This window comes from Ictalurus punctatus, chromosome 8, assembly GCF_001660625.3.
Source record: "Ictalurus punctatus breed USDA103 chromosome 8, Coco_2.0, whole genome shotgun sequence".
NCBI lineage: Eukaryota > Metazoa > Chordata > Actinopteri > Siluriformes > Ictaluridae > Ictalurus > Ictalurus punctatus.
In genome coordinates, this window is record NC_030423.2 from 20,427,326 (window position 1) to 20,448,902 (window position 21,577).

Consider the following 21,577-nt stretch of genomic DNA (forward strand, 5'->3'; position numbering starts at 1 on the left):
TTTGTTTTGCGGAAAACTACATGAATTGGCGAAATTGCCGTTGCATGGAATTGTTCAGCACGGTCTTTCACAGTGACATTAGTTGGTAAATGCGACCTTTTAGTTGTACTCCTGTTCGACGCACGTGAATCGAAGAGGACTGTGGCTGAATGCACGTTGTGACGATGTCACATGACACGTCTCGGCCCAAATCTGCTGTAATTTTGAAAAATCGCAAGCTCCTCCGAATATTGCGGAGTTTGCTTGATTTTGCGTAAATTTCCACGATCGCAAAATCACTAAAACCTGGAGGGACTGCATGTGAATGGAAACAGAAATCAGGATCATGTTTAAACGACATGATTGCTGAAGTGATTTGGAAGTGATTTCCAACTTAAATGTTCCTAAAAACCTGCATTTGACTCTTCATAAGTAGACATGATGTATGAGAAGGGTTAAGCTGTAAAATAATCTCTTGGGATGCGTGATTCTTAATGAAATGGGAATCACTGATATTTTTTTAAATGTATTTTTTGGTTTGGGATTGAGATGCTGATTCACGATGCTAGTAAAGGTGGATTTTAAAAAAAAATTGTAAATATTGTGATGTGTAGATGTAGCATTGATGTATGCCTAGTGCTTTCGAAATGCAAAATCGGTTTATTTAAAAGGTTTATTCACCAAAAACCCCTGCATGAACTCTCTTCTTGGAGTACAAGACACGCAATAATGCATATGATTTGATTAAAGGGGACCTATTATGCAAAATTCACTTTTACATGGTGTTTGAACATAAATGTGTCAGCAGTGTGTGTTCACAACCACCCTGGTAAAAAAAAACAACAACCTGGTAACCATAATGGTTAAACTTCCACCCACTCCTTTAAATCATAAACAGTGTCTCATAATGAGTCGTTCACGTTTTCTATCCAACCTGACTTCACATTAGAACAGGCCCCGCCCACAACTGGTGATGGACTCTACCCTATTAGCATAGATCCTCCCCTGAGTGAGCTGTACACAGTCCAACATGTTCTCCGCACTGGAGCAGCTATAGCGATAAGAAGAATGTCTCAGCTTCGTAAGCGTTCTGTTGTTGGCTGTAAGAATGAACATAAGAGTCTTCATGTACTCCCGGCATCAGAGACACTGAAGACCCATTGGAGAAGTTTTATTTTTGAAGGAAATGTGTCCCAAAAAATAGCTAAATCCGTGTATGTTTGTGCAAATCATTTTACACCAGATTGCTTTGTGAACGAGGGTCAGTACAAAGCATGATTTTCCGAAATGTTTATAATAAACTGTGGATCAATACCAACTGTTCGTTATCCAGCTTCATATCCAGAAGACGCAAGTATCGCATTTTATATTTTGTAAATGTTTGCAAATCGCCTTTCCGAATGAGCTTGTTTGCAGATTCCACGGCTAAGTTACCATTGTCTCTGGTTCATGTCACGTCCTGGTTCATTCTCACAGTTGCTATTTCTGCCAGAGTCTCTCCTTCATCAGTGTCCGACTCTGGTTCATACATATAAGGCTGAACACCGGTATTTACGGTGTCAGTCATACCGGTTCTCCTGATTTGTTGTTGCCGTAGTATCCGAAGCACGAGCTGTAAAGGTCCAGCCCTCTTCCGGTAAGGGGGCGGGAAGCAGCAGCTCATTTGCATTTAAAGAGTCACACATGAAAACAGTGTGTTTTTTGCTTCCACCTAAAAAGGAGCATTTACAGCATGGTATAATAAATGATCCGTGGGGTATTTTGAACTGAAACTTCAGACGCATTCTGGGGACACCTGAGACTTCTATTACATCTTGTAAAAAGGAGCATAATAGGTCTCCTTTAAAAGCTTTTGCATAATGCAGCATGGTGCAAAGGTCACTACAGCGATATCGATTAAAAAATGATAAATTATGCAGCCACATTACATAGATAATCTTTGTGTTTAAAGTTTGAGTTTAAAAAAAATATGGTGATAGTTTAGATGCTCAGAAACTCCAACAAGATGTCTGTGTATCTTTAATATATGCAAAAATATTCAACACAATTTGAAATGAACAAGAATTCATGAAAAGGGGCCAGAATTTCTAGGTATGCCCCCGAGCTCTCCTGAGCAGTGAACTGAATTGTTGCTTGTGTGCAATAATGTTCTGTTTACTCTGCGATTAGGGTTTTAACAGTTAAGTCACAGGAACTTGTGGTTTGTCTAGTGGTTCTGGTGCTAATTTCTGTTATTTATGTGAGAAGTTAGTACGTATGAGTCGCTTTGACACCACAGAGGGTCAGTCTATTGCTAGCACAATTGCAGTGAAGTATAATAGTAGAGGAAAAACATGGAACGTGAGTTATGGCAGATTAAGAGGAACTGCTGGAGACCAGGCAAGATGTAGAAGAAAGATTTCTGATAGAACTGCAGGTTTGCTAGCCTGAAAGACAAAGCAAAACGGTGGTGCACCATCCTACTCCGTAGCGTTGCTGGCACAAATATAATCTGCATGGAAGAGTCATCAGAAAGAAACTTTACCTGCGACCTGGGTCGTCACAATAACTTAAACATATCTTACGATACTATACCTCTTGAAGCATCACGATACCGCGCAATATTATGTTCATTCATAATTCAAATCTACAAAATGAAGCAAGTTTACAGAAATACATCGATTCTCAAGGTTTCTTCCTCATATCATCTTAGGGAGTTTTTCTTTGCCACCGTCACCACGCTCAATAAGGATAAATTCACACACTTAAAATCTGTATCCTGTGTTTATATATTTCTGTAAAGCTGCTTTGAGACAGTGTCCATTGTAAAAAAGAGCTATACAGATAAAATTGAATTGAGTAAATGAAAACAGACAAACCAGAATTTCCTCTGATTACGTTATTAATGAGAATGAATAATTGGCTGTTGGGAAAACTCCAGAACAATCATACAATTGGCAAGCAGCTAATTCGCTGTGCCACATGTTTCATACATCGTTCCCTAGATCAGTGAAATCATGCAGATGGAAAATATTGTTATTAGGAATAAACAAGTGAATTTGGAAACTCCAAAAAAATGATAAAATTGGGTACTTTTCCCGCAGCTACTCACTCTGTGACCGCCGCGGTTTTCCAGATGTGTTTTATTCATAGATATGCGTTTTTCACCATTGTGAAGTGACGTCACTGACGAGGTTATCCACAATGATGTCACAGACCCAGCTAATCCATAATGACATTTGTTGTAGTTTATTTTAATTACCGATTATTATTATTTTATCGATTAGTTGTTGCAGCCCTAATTCTGGGTGCATGACCGACCCCAAAAAAGGTTATTTGTATAATTACATTTGTCATTTAGTTATTAAAGACACAACTCCTGCCATATTATTAAAACATTAATAGACATGGGAACTAGAACACTTTTATAATAGTTCTGTTAAACGATTCGAATAGCATGCTAGTAATAAGGGGAAGTGATACCTTGTGACCTCAGAGTTTCAATTAGAAACGAGAGTTCTGATTGGTTAATCCTGTTTCTCACCATACCAGCTGATAGCTAATGAAATGTCATGAAACAGAGTAAGGGATGGGTCCGTTTGATTTTCAGGGTGGTTAAATATGCTGGAATCATAAAGGATGAGGGTGTTGACGTGTTTTTTTTTGTTGTTTGTTGTTGTTTTTTTTTCTGTGACCGTGACTCAGGCGTGTTACTGCGGACGCTCGGCACGGTCAAGATGGTCACCATTCCAGAGTACTACACGGGGAAGAACGTGCTGATCACCGGCGCCACGGGCTTCATGGGCAAGGTGCTGCTGGAGAAGCTGCTGCGCTCGTGTCCCGGCATCAGAGCGGCCTACGTGCTCGTACGGCCCAAAGCGGGTCAATCTCCGAGCGCCCGCATCGCAGACATGATCAACTGCAGGGTGAGTTCAGGGTCTCGGTGGCTCGACTCAGTTCCTAAATGTGTGGGAAAGTGGGAATTGCATAATTAACATGGCTTATTGCTTAAAGCCTCATTCTGTCTTCTGCATTGTGGTTAAGAATGAGTTTTTTCTTAAATATGTTTAATATATTCAGAAAACATGTTCAGTAGTGAACTTGTTAAACTTGGGTTCTAGTTTAAGCTAAAAAAAAAAAAAGATTACGTACTCAAATTTTCAATCCCTGACTTCACCCTGTTCCTGAGGTAGATAACACACCCAGAATTATATATACACCCAAATATAACAATACTATTAATATGAAAATGAAATATCTTTCCTGTAGCGATTATGTGTGAGAATTAGGAAAGGACATGACCCCTTGACCTTCTAGAGTGAAGCACTAAAATTTACCTTCTTTAAAAAGACAAAAAGGAAAGCATGCATTTATTTTATTTTTTTTTTCTTCAAAAATGAAGAACGTTTTTAAAGAAAAATTAAGTTTTTTTAAGTATTAAGTATTTTTTTTACCTTGTTACAATAATGAGCATCTGTAAAAACCAAACATACTTAATATCTTGCTGTTATAAATGTCCTTTTCTTTGTTTTGCATTCTTGCACAATGCTTTTCAAAGTATTGCATTCAACTGTATATATATATATCAGAAAGATTTAGAATAACCGTATGAAATTTATCGCTGTGTTGGTTTACATGCATGTGTGTCTAAAAAATATATATATAAATTATTATATTACTGTTATTTTGCTCTCATGCAGATCATGATGTTTAATTTCACTTAGAATTTAACATAATTAAAAACTTTCCACAATTAATGTGTAACAAGTTGATTCAGATTAATGAGGAGCTGCATCAGTTACTGCTGTTACGATGTATTTAATGTCCTCAAAGTTGACCTCGTCTCTGATGAGTTGAATTATTCCTGTTTTGCACGCCTCCCCCAGCTTTTTGACAAATTAAGAGAAGAGCAGCCGGATTTCGCGGAGAAGATCGTGCCGCTGAACAGCGACCTGACGAAGCCTGAGTTAGACCTCAGCAAACAGGACCAGGACACACTGAAAGAGTGCATCAACGTTGTCTTCCATTGCGCTGCCACGATCCGCTTCAACGAGCCACTTAAGTAGGCACCATTTTCATTAAACCTCATGTTCACTGTTGCATGTATCATTTTAAACACCGATATCGTATCTGACAGCATGCTGATAAGTGTGAGGGTAAATAACAGACGGGATTAATGTGACATAATCAAAAAACACATTTTTATCTCAGATTACAAAGACAAGTCATCCATTATCTTGTAACTTATCATTAAAATATACTTGAATACAAACACTGTAATATAAATAAGATTTTTTAAAACAATATATTTCTGTTTGTTTTTTATCTGTGAATTTGCACGTGCGCACTCTTGTAAAAATTCGAACCACTCTCGCAGTTATTTCAGATTTTACCCATCCACAATGTTTTATGATATTCTTAGTTGGTCCAGTTTCCTCAAATATAAAAAAAAGTAATTTAAACATGTTGGAGATGATGCAAGAACATGGAATAAGTGAATTTCCCGTCGTACAGTATTCGTGAAGTTTAGAAGTGCAGCTTTCATGCTACATGTTTTATTGTTTTTTTATCTACAGTAAAAGTACCGGATGTAGTCGGGGAAAAAGTACTAGTACTAGACGATAACAATAAAATTAGGAAGAGTGCTAAACAGCTGTGTGCAGCTGTAGTTAAAGTCACGTACAAATAAAGGTCTCAAAACTAGCAAATTTGTTTTCTAGGTCTAGTGCAGCATTAAAATATTGACCCTTGCATATCTTAGATTTAATATTTTGTTAATTGTTAAGACCACCAATCCAGATTTTCCTTTACATAAGAGAAGCTATTAACCAAAGGCTCGACTAAACAAAAAGGTATTCAAGCTGGATTTAAAGTGTGAGATTATGTCTGAGTCACACTATTTGGAAGGCTGTTCCACGACTGGAGGGCTTTATAAAAGAAAAAGCTCTACCCCCTTCTGTAGTCTTCATTATTCTAGATACTAATAAAGAGCCTGCACCTTTCAGTCAAAACAGGCGTGGTGGCTCATCAAATCTTCTGTGTCTAGTAACAATTGGTTGCTGCATTAGGATTGAAGAACCGGAGCTTGTCTTTATTTCGTTATAGGCTTCATTTCTGAACACCTGGATGAGTTTTAGAAGCGCTTAACTGGCTTAATAAGTCGTTTGGAAATGATGTTCATGAGTCTATTTGACATGTTGGATCAGGATGTGATTAGTACCCAGGTTTCGCATTCACACTGTCATATGCATTTGTCGATCAGAGATGCCATGCAGCTGAACGTGCTGGCCACACAGAAGATGCTGAGTCTGGCCCAAGGTATGAAGCAGCTGGAGGTGTTTATTCACGTCTCCACGGCGTACGCTAACTGCGACCGAGAGCTCATCGAAGAGGTCGTCTACCCGCCGCCTGTCGACTATGGGAAGCTCATCGACACGCTGGAGTAAGTATCTAAAACCCTAATTAAGCCGATTTTTATCCCACAGAACTGTTAAATTCTTGAACCTGATTGGTTGCAAAGTGTCAATTAATTTTCTATAACAGCAGCTCTGACTGTAGTTCCAGCTGCAAAGTTTTCCAACACAGTAAATGCTTCATGCCAGATGAGATAACAGTTTCTCAGTAACTTGACAAGCTAAGTTGGTTTATTTATTTATTTACTTTAAGAGATTAAAGAGAGTCTGGTGAGAGATGGACCTTTTATAGCTGTTATAAACCAAATGATAACAGGAATTAACATATTTGGAGGATATTCCACAAGATTAAAGGTAACTAAAAATGGATAAAAAGTGTAAGGGTCATTCTTTAGTAAATAAATAAATTGTTAGCATTGACAAATTGCTGTGGTATAAGAGGAATAAAACACTTCACACCACTGTCGATCATTTTCCTCTAACATAACACCCCAAACATAATAAGTGTTTTATTCCTTACAGGGTTGTATGTTGAACATTTAGTGTTTGCCAAATAGCCTACAAACACAGTTGAACTTTTTACAGTGTGAAAATGAAAACTGACAGCTAGTTTATTTAGAATGTAGCGTACAGTAGTATGAGACTTCATCTGAAGCCTAATTGTGTCAAGTGCTTATGTGCAGGTGGATGGACGATAAGCTGGTCAGTCTGATTACCCCAAAGCTGCTCGGTGAACGACCCAACACGTACACATACACCAAAGCCCTGGCCGAGTACCTGGTGCAGCAGGAGTGTGGGAACCTCAACGTGGTCATCATCCGCCCTTCTATAGTAGGAGCCAGCTGGAAAGAGCCCTTCCCTGTAAATATCTCTTGCGCTACTGTAATCTACTAGCAAACATCTTCATAACTAGTGTAATATTGTATGTTGATATACTAATTGTTTTCCACACCAGGGCTGGATAGATAATTTCAATGGACCGAGTGGAATATTCATTGCTGTAAGTGCATCGTCGTCATCATCCTCACCATCATCACTATCATCATTATTATCATCATAATTATGACTATCATGCTTATCATAATCATGATCATCACTATCATAAGTAAGTAAGTCAGTTTTATTTATGTAGCACATTTAAACACAGCAAAGCTGACCAAAGGGCTGAACAGGGTAAGAAAATTATTAAACAGAAAAACATCATAAAACCAAATGGAAAACTGACAATAAAACAATACTAAAATTGGAATAAGCAGAGATAAGAAGGAGCTTGATCATTAAGAGCTTTAAAAACAAACAACAGAATCTTAAACTGGATCCTAAAATGGCCCGGGAGCCAGTGGAGTGATGCTAAAATTGGGGTGACGTGATCAAATTTCTTTGCCCTGGTCAGCAGCCTTGCAGCTGCATTCTGAGCCATCTGGAGGCGAGCAAGAGATGACTTAGGAAGACCCAAGTACAATGAATTACAATAATCTATCCGCGATGTGATAAAAGCATGAATAACCTTCTCCAAATCTTGGAAAGACAAAATTATTTTAAGTTTAGAAATAATCCGTAATTGCTAAAAACTATTCTTAATGACCAAATTAATTTACTTGGTTAAGTATAATTCTGGATCCAGGATGATAGCAAGGTTCCTAACCTGGGAAGAAATTGAGGGGAAATGATTGGCAAGCTCATTAATGAGATCATCTCTCAATCTCGGGGGACCAAAAACAATTATTTCCATTTTGTCCTCATTAAGTTGGAGAAAGTTATTTGTTAACCATTTCTTAATATCGTGAAGACAGTCATGGACAATGGAGTTGCCAGCTTTCAATGGTACATACAACTGGGTATCGGCATATAAATGAAAAGATGCAATGTGTTCCCTAATAATATTCCCCAGCGGAAGCATATATAAGTTAAAAAGAAGCAGGCCCAGAATGGAGCCCTGAGGTACACCGCTAATAATAGTAGCTGAAGATGAGGACACTACAGAAAAGGACCTGTCTTTACGATATGAACTGAACCATTGTATGGTGGTACCCTTTATACCAATCAAATGCTCTAAACGCCAAAGAAGTACATTATGAGCTACAGTGTCAAAGGCATCTGTAAGATCTAATAGCATCAAAACAGCATTTTTACCAGCATCAACCACAAGTAAAATGTCATTGGACACTTTTAATGAAGCAGACTCTGTGCTATGATAAACAGTGAAACCAGACTGTTAAAGTTCCAATAACTTCGCTGAATTTAAAAACTGTATCACTTGTGATTGCATACCTTTCTCTAACAGCTTTGACAAGAACGATTGCTTAGAGACAGGCTGATAATTATTAAAGTAGCCTTCATCCAGACACTGTTTCCTAAGCAAAGGTTGAACAACAGCATGTTTAAAACAATTTGGGACCAAACCAGCACCAAAAATGAATTTATCAACACTTCATCATGCTTATCATCATCAACACTATCATCATATTCATCATAATCATCATCATCTTTACCATCACTGTCATTATCGTCGTCATCATCATCCTCACCATCATATTCATTATCCTCCTTACTATCATCATAATCATGCTCATCATCACTGTCCTCATACTTATCATTATCATCATCAGTGGGCGGCTGTGGCTCAGGTGGTAGAGCGGGTTGTCCACTAATCATAGGGTTGGCGGTTCGATTCCCGGCCCACGTGACTCCACATACCGAAGTGTCCTTGGGCAAGACACTGAACCCCAAGTTGCTCCTGATGGCAAGTTAGCGCCTTGCATGGCAGCTCTGCTACCATTGGTGTGAATGAGACACAGTGTAAAGCGCTTTGGATATAAGTGCAGACCTTACTATTATAATCATGTTTATCATCACTATCATCATAATCATGTTCATCATTATTATCTTCATCATTATCATCATCCTTACTATTATAATCATGTTCATCATCACTATCATCATCAATATCATTGCCACTGTCATCATAATCATCATTATCATTACATCACTATCATTATCATCACCACTTGTTCTTCTATCATCACTATAGGCATCAACACCATCATCATCATTATTATTATTATTATTATTATTGTAAAATTGTATAAAAGTGTCTGCAGTGTTTTGATTACACAAGTGTGTTCGTGTGCTTTTGTGTTTATGCAGGCAGGAAAAGGCATCCTACGCACCATGAGAGCCTCTAACAACGCTGTGGCTGACCTCGTGCCAGTCGATGTCGTCATCAACACGACTCTGGCTGCAGCTTGGTACTCAGGCTCACAGAAACACACCAGGTCAGTGTGACAACAGCCCACATAAATCATACAGAGGTCAAATGGACTCTACATGTGCAGCCAAGATGTTTTCCAGTCTCTCTAAATATATATATTCAGTATGATGCACTAGACAGCGGTTAGAACAAGAAATGCATTTCAATAGACTTACATTAACTGACTAAAGTAGAACATGGGATCTTAACCATTGTAATTATTTACCATTGTTTTTGTTTTTTGCTTTTTAAGTATGTAAGTATTGTAGAAATATGAGTATTGTTTAAAGAGCGATATTCATTCAGACAGTACTGCTAACAACGCAATGCATTCTTCCATGTTCGACAAAGCGTCTCTGTTTTTGTTTGCAGGCCAAAAAGTTTGTTGGTGTACAACTGCACGACCGGCGCCATCAATCCCTTCCACTGGGGCGAAGTCGGTACGAACCATTCCAATTGGTTTTAGCACATCCACTGCCGTAAATTACATTTCCATGCTGGAAGACACAATTCCTTACGTTCGTTACACCCGTGACCGTTTCACACTCGCCTCCTCAATCACTGCTTGTGACGTGTTATACAAATATCAGCCCAATTCGAGATCAGATCTAGGAAGTGTGTCACAGCTGACGTGACTCACTGAGAGGCCACAAGAATCTATAGTGTGCACTAGAAAGAAATCAGTAGTAAATGGTAGTCCATTTACACCATCTGAGCCTGGTTGGTGAGGAAAAATGCTTGAGGCCCCCCTCTGATTTCTTGCAGTTGTTCGCAATACTTTGCTTGCCCATTTTAATTTTGGATGAATCTTAAAGTGCAGTCGTAACTACCACTGAGGTTAAGAAAACGGAGCATTCATGACAAGGTGAAATTTCGATGTTTGAGTGTCCTGGCTGGTAGTTGCACTACTGTTCCTCTGCATCAGTTTATGAAGGGATATGTAGTCTGGATTTCAGAGCTGAAGGAGCTGGAGTGTGTCCCTGAGGAGCCATTAACCTCTAAGGCCATTTATAAACAACTACATGCAAGGTTGCATTCTGTACTGAGTGGAGAGAGTTAGTTAGCTGGATGAGATGCAAGGATGCTATGATGATTGCTGCAGATCTCCTCAGATTTACAGAAGTACTGTAAGAATAATATTTTTACAGACTGTTTAACTTGCCTGATATAACAGAGTTCGAAATACAAAATGCATACCATTAGATCAGCAAATGAAAAGCTGAGCAAAGTTTCAGTGTCTCTACTGTTTCACATTCATGAAGTACTGAAAAACCCACCCAAAACACCAGGATTATATTATCATGGTAGCTAAAACGGTTAAGAAGATTGAATCGTCACAGATCTGTCAAATTACACACACCAAGAGCGAGTAGAAGTATCGATTATCTTGCTCTTACCCAATTTAACCCATAACTCATCAAACACACCTTGGTATCCACTAGTCTGCTAGGCAAAACACTGGCTAATTATACAAATGCCACAACAAGAATAGCTCAAATAAGGCTGATGTAGTGTGATTTCACTTAAGTAGTGAGCGCATCCCAGCCATAACAGTCTGAACAGGCCATAGCATTCAACCCAAGTCTTTCACTTTACCCTTAATACTTCACTAATGGGAGATTTTATTAACTCGTTCCTTAAATTTAAAGCTGTCTGTTAATGTTTAGTTACTTTCCATTCGTGGATTTTTAGTTTCAGGTCTGTGGTAGAACACTTAAATAGCTTTATTTTGCCTGATGTTGAGAAAAATGATTAAACAAAAAGAACAGAAATATTGACACATGAAAAAATAAGGAACTTTTACCCAGTAAAATGTGTTGATAAAATTAGTTTATATAGATAGATAGATATATAGATATATAAAATGAATGACACCCACACTACCGGTCAAAAGGTTAGACACACTCGTTCTTTATTTTATTTTTCTCCCACATTTTAGAATAATAATAAAGTCATCAGTCACAGTAACACAAATGGAACTATGGGGGTTATGTTGTGATAAAAAAAAAATCCAAAATAAATCAAAATAATTACATATTTTATAATCTTCAAAGTAGACACACTTTTTGCCTAGAATTTCCAGAAATGTATTCTTGGCATTTTCTCAGCCAGTTTCTTGAGGAATCCCACTGCGATGCTTTTTAAACAGTAGTAAAGGAGTTCACACCTACGCTGCACACTTTTTGACTTCTTTTTGGAATATTTTGCTCCAAGTCATCCTTTAAAAAAAAATAACACAGATTTCTAACGTTTTAATCGTACATCTTCAGATCAAAAGGTTTTTAAGATCATGAGAAACATTTCAGTCATGAAGACAATACATCTGTTCTCAATCCATACACATTTTTTTTTTCAACCCAGTTGTAATTTATGGCCTGACCGATATAAATATTTATCATATTTACATATGTTTTCGTGAGCATGGAGTATTGAAGCGAGCTTGCGGAGAATCTGTCGTGCATGAGAGCACTTCCGTTCTGCGAGCACTGAGCACACTCGGTTGAAATGATACATCGCTCGGTCCCTACCATAAACGGCATGCTATATTATTGTACTTTTTGAGGATCAGTTACTGCTGTGCAGAGTTTACCCTACTGAATTCCCACTTTTGTCTCATAGAACACCATGTTATATCCACTTTCAAGAGGAACCCCCTCGAGCAAGCTTTCAGGCGGCCCAATGTAAATCTCACATCCAATCATCTAATCAATCAGTACTGGATTGCTGTGAGCCACAAGGCGCCAGCAATCCTCTATGATCTCTTCCTCAGGATAACTGGACGAGAGCCCAGGTAAATCGCTTCGTCCGTCCGTCCCGAACCCCCCTACCCTCGTGCTTAATCTAACCCCTCGTGACGTGTCTTGACGTTGCTTACTGCAGAACTGGGGAGAATGCATAAGCCAGATGGCACCTGCTGGGTTCTGCACTCTCTCTCTCTCTCTCTCTCTCTCTCTCTCTCTCTCTCTCTCTCTTTCACTCACTGTCCTTCTTCCGTCTGTCTCTCGCTCTCTCTTTCTCTCTGCCTGTATCGTCCTGCCGCTCGTGGTCCTGTTTAAACGTTGTCCTGTTTCTGTGTGTCTATGCGTGTGTATGCCCCCCTGCAGAATACTGTATAAACATGACATTCAAGACGAACCCGTTAGAGCAGGCATTCAGGCGGCCCAATGTTAACCTGCGTTCCAACCCGTTTACCAATCAATACTGGACGACGGTGAGCCACACCATACCCGCGCTGCTCTACGATGCCTTTCTGTGGCTCACAGGGCAGAAGCCTAGGTAAGGTCCTCAAAGCCATGCCCCTTGGACCTGCCCCACCTCTTTCCCTCCCAATGGCTTCTTGCGTGGTGTGCGTGGCATGGTTTTACCAGCCGCTGGGAATCGATGAATGACCGGGTTTTCTGTCTCCTCAGTTGCAAGCCATTGGAGAGATGTTAATGGTCGGCATGGGGTTACACAGAGAAACTTTTTTGTTTGTTTGTTTGTTTGTTTGTTTTTTTACAACCCCTATTCTGGAAAAGTTGTGACAGTATGGAAAATGCTAATAAAAACAAAGAGGAGTGATTTGTAAATGCAGATGCATCAGCAAATAATCCAACACTTTGAGAATAACATTCCCCAAAGACAAATCGGCAGGATTTTGGGCATTTCACCTTCTACAATGCACAATATAATTAAAAGATTCAAGGAATCCAGTCAAATCTCAGTCCGAAAACCACTTCTGAATGTGCGTGATCTCCGATCCTTCAGACATCACTGTCTTAAAAACCATCATGAATCTGTAATGGAGATCCTGACATGGGGTCAGGAATACTTTGGTAAACCTTTGTCATCAACATCATATGTGGCGCATTATGATGCACAAAATAAGGCAACGAAGGCCCTGTACAGTTGTGCAGCTGAAGAAATGCATAATGGATGAATGGGGGGAAAATTCCACTTGCTAAACTTAACCAACTGGTGTCTTCACTCAGTGCCCAAATGCTTAATAAGTATTAATAAAAGAAAAGGTGATGTTACACAGTGGTAACCAGTCGACTGTCCCAACATTTTTAGGGTTTGTGTCGCAGTCATCAGATTTGAAATGAGGGTATATTTTCAAAAATAAATCAAATTCACAAAGTAAAACATCAAATAAAGTGTTAATGTGTTTTCAGTATAGTACAGGGTGAATTGAATTTTCAAATGACTCTTTTTGTTTGTTTGTTTGTTTTGTTTTTTTGCATTTTCTGTACTGTCCCAACTTTTTTCGGAATTGGGGTTGTATTAGTTTTTGGTTTTGGTTCAGTGTCATTGAACCACAGTAGTAGCAGTAGGTCAAGGTAAGTGATGTTTTACTCAAAGCTACAGGTTGTAGCCCCTCATGGTGCTGGAGTCAGTGTTAAGGGAAGCAGCAAACCTTTTCAGCATCCAGCCTACTATTCGCCAATTGGAGCCAAACCTTTACGTATCGTTCGACTAAACGTCATTTTCCACCTCCACATGCTGGATCTTCAAAATGTGGAACAAACACAGACACCACCATCAAAGCTTGTTTTTGTTTGAGCACCAAATCTCACGAACATGCAACAAACTAGCAGCTAACATTAGTGATATGAGCGATAGCTTTACCGTTCATATTCTACTGTAATATCATTGGAAGATAGAAAAGTGGTAATTAATTTATTTTTGGCGGTGTAAATATCTGTGTTGATATGATGTCATATGGTGAATTCCAACTTTGACTTTGAGAATAAGTTCCGGTTTGTTCCAACCGGGTGTTTACTTTTGTTTTCTTCTTAGTCAGAGGTCAGAAAGTTTGCGAGTCGAGCTTTAGTTGAATGCAGCATTAGATTTACAGCATTTGGCAGACACTTTTCTCCAGAACAACCTACAGCTTGTGCTTTGCAGTGTCCATCTAAAAGCATCCTCATGCTAGTACAAATAGATCAGGATTTGATTTAACTACCGCTAAGAGCTCAAAGTTAAAGTTTTGTGAAGAGACATTCCACATTCTGGTTGACAGATGTGGGAGCGTAAAATACAGTGTTTAAATTGTTTATTTCTGGAAAGCAGACTTCACCATCCAATTATTTAACATCTGTACAAAGTGGTACTAACATTTTTTGAGAACGTGATTATAACCAAGACGACAGATACGGTACAAAACTTGACTTTTGCGATTGTTGCAAATGCTGGTGATTACTTCCACAATAAATTCACAGATTTCCTCATTTGTTTTTGATGACTATCCTTAAAATATACTTGAATTTAGTTTTCATTTAAAATAAACAATTCCTGCCGTCAGTGGTTCTCAGGTAGACACTGCTTTTGGGTTTCTGCTTAGGCTCCAGCATCATGCGAGTGTAAAAGCACTTTATCAGACAAGTGGTAAAACATCAAATTATAACATCTCTCCGGTTGCCTTGGCTTTATGCTACTAGTCGTTCACGGTTTTGAATTTGGAAGCACGTGGATCGAGTTTGTTTGTTTGTTTGTTTGTTTGTTTGTTTGTTTGTTTATTTGGTGAGCCATGCCATGAGGTCTTCACGATTAACCTGAGAATGATGTTTCAGTCTATTCTTTGAGCTTACCGACGTTGGAAACGTACCAGATACCAAACAACCCTGCCAAAGATGATCAGAGAACCATTAGTAACAAAAACTTCACCATACTTCAGAACCGCCTCAGTTATGAGCTCGTTAAGAACTCTCATTTGGCTTTCCAAAGAGATAACTGAGACCATACTTCTCTCTACCAGGTATGGCATATGTCTGGTATCTGAAATAAAATGTTATGTTAATCCTGTATAATTAGCTATAATTGAGTTTGGACTCCCTGTTCGGCCTGAAAAGCATCTGATTTGAGCTCAGTGGGTACTTTTTGTTTGTACTCTTTGTCTCTTTGTTCATGTTTCATGAATTATCTTTATCATGCATGGTTGTTTGTCTTTATTATGTCTTAGAGGGAACCTGGGTGCAGAGGCTTTAAATCTTATCAGTAGCAATATTATCACTTCAAGTGATTTTTGTGTAGAAGCATTGTAAAACACATTCAAACTCTCTTTTAAAGAATTTACATTGCCCCAATTGTAGTCTTTCAACCAAGAATTATCGACTTTCAAGCAATGAAGTTAATGTATCTAGCACGTAATGATAGTCTATCTGAGCCAAATCCTACTAAACATAAGCTCAGATCTTGATATACTGGTATTTATATGACCTTTCAAATATACTTAACCTTATTAATACATTTTACTGTAGCACTGAAAGTACATTATACCACAGTGCTGTTGAGTTCTCAATTCTGATTGGTCAGAAGATGTTGGTTAGGAGCTCTAACATTCATGTTTGCATTTCTAAATAAATAACTTACACAGGGACTTGTCTATAACATACTTTGACCCCCACAACTTTAAGAAACCGTAAATGTATTTTACCAAAGTCATGTGGAAATGTTGTTATTTACTGTTTAACGCTTGCTTTGGCGTCCGCCTACAAAGACCATCTTTGGTAAGGAGCTATTTTAACAAACGCTGTGGACAAAACAGATTGTCTGGCTAAAGATATCTCAAACCTTACTAGCTAAGTGAATGTCATGCTTTGATCCAGTTGTTGGAGTTATGTGTTATATTTCACTTTTAGTGGGATAACAAGACTATAAAATGCTAGAAATCTAATCGCATTCAATTAGAGAAATATAATTCCTGTAGTACCCAGAAATATACAGTATGTAGTAGAAAATGTCCAAATTTGTAGGGTTTGAAGGGTTTTCCGAAACCCCCGCATTAATGGTTCCTAAAATTCAACTACAAATGGGATAAATGGAAAATTGTGCACGTTATTTTTGCTCAATCGTGTAGTCTTCCAAACCCAGGTTCTTTGCAAGACCACTCATACCCTGTCTCACTGTCTTATCATCTGTTCTATCATCACGTCCATCAGTACGGTGCTCTGAAAACTGAAATTTGACGGATTTTACACTGCGATTCCTGTGCTGCATTAAATCAGCTTCTTGACTGTTCACTTATCGTGGGGAATGTTCAGTGCTGGAATGCAGCACTTTGAAATGGTAGTGGTGTGAAATTTAAACTTCCTCTGTTAGTGTAAGTGTGTATAAAGCAAGAGCCGTGATGCAACATGTCATCTGGCCAGGCCATTTCAAAATGCACGTTGCCGCCAGTTGTGCAGTCCTTACTGATAGTGGACACTTGGTGTAGGTCAATTAGCAAAAATGACAGTCTTTGTGGCATTAGGAGACGTGATTTTGGGGGGTGGGGAGGGTCTCCGCTTGTCCTCTAAAGCTGTTTCCCTGTTGATGCAGGATGATGAAGACGATCACGCGCCTTCACAAGGCCATGATGGTGCTGGAGTACTTCACCAGCCACTCGTGGGTGTGGAACACGGACAACGTCACCATGCTCATGAACCACCTTGGAGCTGAGGACAGGAAGGTGCACAACACATAAACACAAACGCTCACGCATACACATACACATATATATGTGCAGAATCAACCAGAGGTTTGATTCATTCAGCTGCACATGGTATATTTGGCAGCCTGTGTGTGTGAGGGAGTGTGTGTGTGAGGGAGTGTGTGTGTGTGTGTGTGTTCAAACAGTGCGTTCTTGTATGGCTCAATGTCTGTACTGAATGGAGGCTTTGTGCGCCCATAGCTGAGGCAACAAGCTTGTAATTCCATAAATAAAAGTGGGCTGTTTACAGACTGCAGTATTGTCTATTCAAATAAAGGATTTCAAATTACACTCAAATATTAGACACTAAAATCCTTTATTTATTTAAATAAAGCTGGGGGAAAAAACGCTGGGTGTTGAATGCTCATATCCGATTGGTCAGACGGTGTTTAATTAGATTACTATACCAGCAGCTCTGACAGTAGTTCAGACTGTAATGCAAATCACAGGCTTATATTAAAGTGCACCTATTATGGTTTTGAAACGTGCCTAATTTTGTTTTAATGGTCTCATGCAATAAATTTACATGCATCCAAGGTCAAAAAACACTTCAGTTTAAATTGCAGCATTACCTACCCCCTCCCCGTGTCAAAAACACTCGTTAAATGATCCGTTCTAAGGATTCATTGTAAACTCCTCCTTTTAGAGAGCATAATCTGCTCTGATTGGTCAGATGTCCCAATTTGTTGTGATTGGTCTACCGCTGTCAGCGTATTTCAAAAAGGAAACACCCACCATAACAAGTTTCAGCTCCGTTTGTGTGCAAGCAACCAATGAAGACGAGAGGCGGTTTTTTTGTTAGAAACCTTGGTAGGTTAGTTCAGGAAGTAAGTCTGGATTTACTAATGACTCGTTTCAGCTGCTCAGAATCGGTTCCTTCTTTTGGGAGTCAGTAATGCTGTTTGTCGTGCACTTTTGATATTTGAAACTTTGCAGACTTTTTACATTTTTCACAAACGGCTCTATAACACACTACATGAACGGTAATATAAAAGCATAATAGGTGCACTTTAACATGTTCTTCCTAGTATGTTCTTATTTTTATAAACGGCTTGTTTTTTAATGTAATTGTGGAAATGGTGAAGTATACTGTAAGGAGGCGTTTATTTAACACTGGAGGAAGCAGTCTCGAGTGTCAGCGCTTTGTAACGGTCAGGTAAAGCTGCAGCTTTTCAGAATAGAAGACAAGAAAGAGTGAAAGAAAGAGGCAGGTGAGAGAACGGCTGTTTCTTGCCGCTATAACGTAAGTGATAAGAGGAACGAACTGGTTTTGTGGCTGTTCCATAACATCAAACATAACTATAAATGGATGATGTTCTTTAATAATTGTTGGTGAGTTGCTGTGGTATAAGAGGAATAGCACACTTTGGGACGTGCTGTTATTGTAAAATAATCGACATCAGGGTGAGTATGGCGCGTTTGTGCCTACGGAGTGCTCCATATTCCCGTTTGAACAACTCCAGTTATCACCTATTGGAAATTAACTATATTTACCAAGCAATATCACTTTTAGACCACACATTCCTGTTTTTTTTTTTTTTTTTTTTAATTTTATATGTAATAAAAAAATAACACTTTATTGTGTGCACCGTTAATTATGTGTGAAATAGTGTCATTTGGGCTGACCCGTTCCTTTGATTTTTGTGCAGGTGTTTAACTTTGACGTCAGACAGTTACACTGGGCCGAATATATGGAGAACTACTGCATGGGCACGAAGCAGTACGTGCTGAACGAGGAGTTATCAGGCCTGCCTGCTGCACGCAAACATCTCAACAAGTGAGCATGAGTCTGAATCGAGTTTTAACCCTTTTGCAGCTGCAACAGTATACACCCGCGTTATAAGTCACTCTGCTCATGATTATTTTGCTTAATACCAGACCAGAAAGAAAATACTTGAATTACACTTTATCAATGAAAATAAGCAGAAAGCTGGTCACCTTCTAATTCCCACTCACCAGTCGGCTGAGCTGCATCGACATGCGCGTCCGATAAGACGTAAAACCAGCCAACCACCTTTTATGAACTACTGCTCGTGCTGCGTCACAGTGTAACACACTCGGAGGAAAACGCTGTCTGCCCTCTTCCGCATACTTGAACTCACAGATGCCAACAATTGCCTAGTGTCGCTGTGATTGACAGAGGAGACACAGTATGCCCCTCCCACTCATAGCACAGCCAATTTTTCTCCGTTGCCTGCGGCATCCTCGGGATTCATCCTTTTTTCAGGATTTCTCCAACAGTAGTTTCTATTACATTCTAAATGATATGTCTACGATTCTTTGAAGGTAAAATCCTTCAGGGATCGGCCACTTTAGTCACAATAAAATCAAACCTTTTAAATCGAACCTAGGGCGGCTGTGGCTCAGGTGGTAGAGCGGGTTGTCCACTAATCGTAGGGTTGGCGGTTCGATTCCCGGCCCACGTGACTCCACATGCCGAAGTGTCCTTGGGTAAGACACTGAACCCCGAGTTGCTCCCGATGGCAAGTTAGCGCCTTGCATGGCAGCTCTGCTACCATTGGAGTGTGTGTGAATGGGTGAATGAGACACAGTGTAAAGCGCTTTGGAACCACTAAGGTAAAAAAAAAATAAATAAATAAATAAATAAAGCTCTATATAAGTGTATACCATTTACCATTTTAAATGCTTAATATAGACAGTAAATGTTAATGAGCTCATGATGAAGCCAAACATCATGATTACAATGAGATATAATTAAATATAATTGTGCAGGTCTAATTTCCAGCATGTTTGTACTCGAGCGAGTTTGTTCATGGTTGACTTAAATAAAGCTTTAAAAATAACAGAATGGAAATAAAATAAAAGGGTAGAAAGTAAAAACGGCTAGTATGACGTTATATCATCTGATATTGACCAAATGGCCGGCGTTAACCAAAGGCTTTTCATATTAGATATTACATAATCAAGTTTAAATACCATTTGTACATAATTATTACATTATGGGGGGCATTTACTGCACACAGTTTTCTGCTTAAGCCTGAGATGCGAGATAAGAGCAGGCCAACAGATGATCAACAATGTATATATAAATTTATACAGGTATTTAGTTATTTGATATGAGATTTCACGTCTTGTCCGCTCTTCTCATTTCTACTTCATGACCGTTCATAAGGAGTCCATTACCTGTTACAGCCGTACGTATTTTTTTGCATATATATATATATATATATATATATATATATATATATATATATATATATATATATATTCGTTTTAATATATTTTTGTTCTATTGTCATATATGAAAGTACTGACTAGAAACACTGCATCATGTATAGCACAAGACAAACTTCTATTAATCAGCAACTTCTATGGATATATAACGGTGCCAAGACTTTATGGATTCCACATTACTTTAAAAGCGACAGCAGTGTATTATGTACAGCTAGTATTACTTTACTTTTAAATAAAGTGGCTGCTGAGTGAGCACTAACTTTTACATAATGTATTATGCATCACATATTTCAGGCTTAGGGGTATTTGATAGGCTTCCTAATTGATTGCTGCTGTTATGGGTGAAGCTGCAGTACAGCAGCTGCTTCTGAAGCTGGAGGAGCTAGAGCAGGGGTGTCCAATCTTATCCAGAAAGGGCCGGTTGTGAGTGCAGGTTTTCAGTCCAAGCAAAAGCCACACCGGAGTCTATTGAAAGCCAAGATCAACTGATTAAACCAGGTGGAATCAGGTGTGGCTTCTGCTTGGTTGGAATGAAAACCTGCACCCACACAGGCCGTTTCCGGAGAAGATTGGACACCCCTGAGCTAGAATATGTTAGCAGCAGAGGTGACGAGGTGAAATTTGACCTGTAAATTCATGAGCCTTAGATTTAAATTTAAGAGGAAAAAAAAGGGCGGGACTGTGGTATCTTTAGTTGTTTAAAAAAATGAGGCATTCAGGAGATTTAAATCTCAACGATGTCACAAAAATCCAAGTCCGGGAGTCCAAGAAAGCAAGATTGGCTGTACTCTCTGAGTGGGTGGGGCATACTCTGTCTCCCATGTCATTCATAGCAGCACGTGTCATTCATAGGTGTCTGTGAGTTCATGTATATGGAAGAGGGCAGACAGCTCTTTCCTCTGAGTTTGTTAGCATGTGATGCAGCATGTGTCTTGGAGGAAGCACGTGATATCCTTCATTCTCCCCGGTTGGTAGATGTCATATGGTAGGGGAGAGCTGGCCAGTGGGCGGGAATTGGCCTAAACTAATTTAAGGATAAAATTAAGGGGGGAGGATTTTTTTCTTCAAATATAAATAGAAACATACCCTAAGGATTTTGTGGTAATAAAAATAAAAAATCCGTTTTTGTTTTTTCTTATTAGCAGTGTTGTCACTCCTTTTATAAAAGTGTAAATGATCATCACGTACGGTTTGTCGTTGCGTTTTCGTATCCGCAGGTTGCGAAACATCCGCTACACCTTCAACACAGTCCTGGTGATCCTGATCTGGCGTGTCTTCATCGCACGATCGCAGATGGCGCGCAACATCTGG

At 39.1% G+C, this 21,577-nt stretch overlaps 1 protein-coding gene across 1 annotated transcript in view; it reads left to right on the top strand.

The window, feature by feature from the left end:
• The window catches only part of far1 (fatty acyl CoA reductase 1), a 37,036-nt gene that overhangs the window by 14,829 nt on the left and 630 nt on the right, over positions 1-21,577 (top strand). The window contains exons 2-12 of the mRNA XM_017474808.3: positions 3,664-3,884; positions 4,845-5,020; positions 6,221-6,400; positions 7,055-7,232; positions 7,327-7,371; positions 9,519-9,646; positions 9,994-10,061; positions 12,241-12,412; positions 16,921-17,050; positions 18,721-18,848; positions 21,484-21,577. The exon at positions 21,484-21,577 is cut by the window's right edge and continues 630 nt beyond it. Coding sequence (XP_017330297.1) covers positions 3,696-3,884; positions 4,845-5,020; positions 6,221-6,400; positions 7,055-7,232; positions 7,327-7,371; positions 9,519-9,646; positions 9,994-10,061; positions 12,241-12,412; positions 16,921-17,050; positions 18,721-18,848; positions 21,484-21,577 — 1,488 coding nt within the window. The 5' untranslated portion in view covers positions 3,664-3,695. The remainder of the gene's footprint in view (positions 1-3,663; positions 3,885-4,844; positions 5,021-6,220; positions 6,401-7,054; positions 7,233-7,326; positions 7,372-9,518; positions 9,647-9,993; positions 10,062-12,240; positions 12,413-16,920; positions 17,051-18,720; positions 18,849-21,483) is intronic.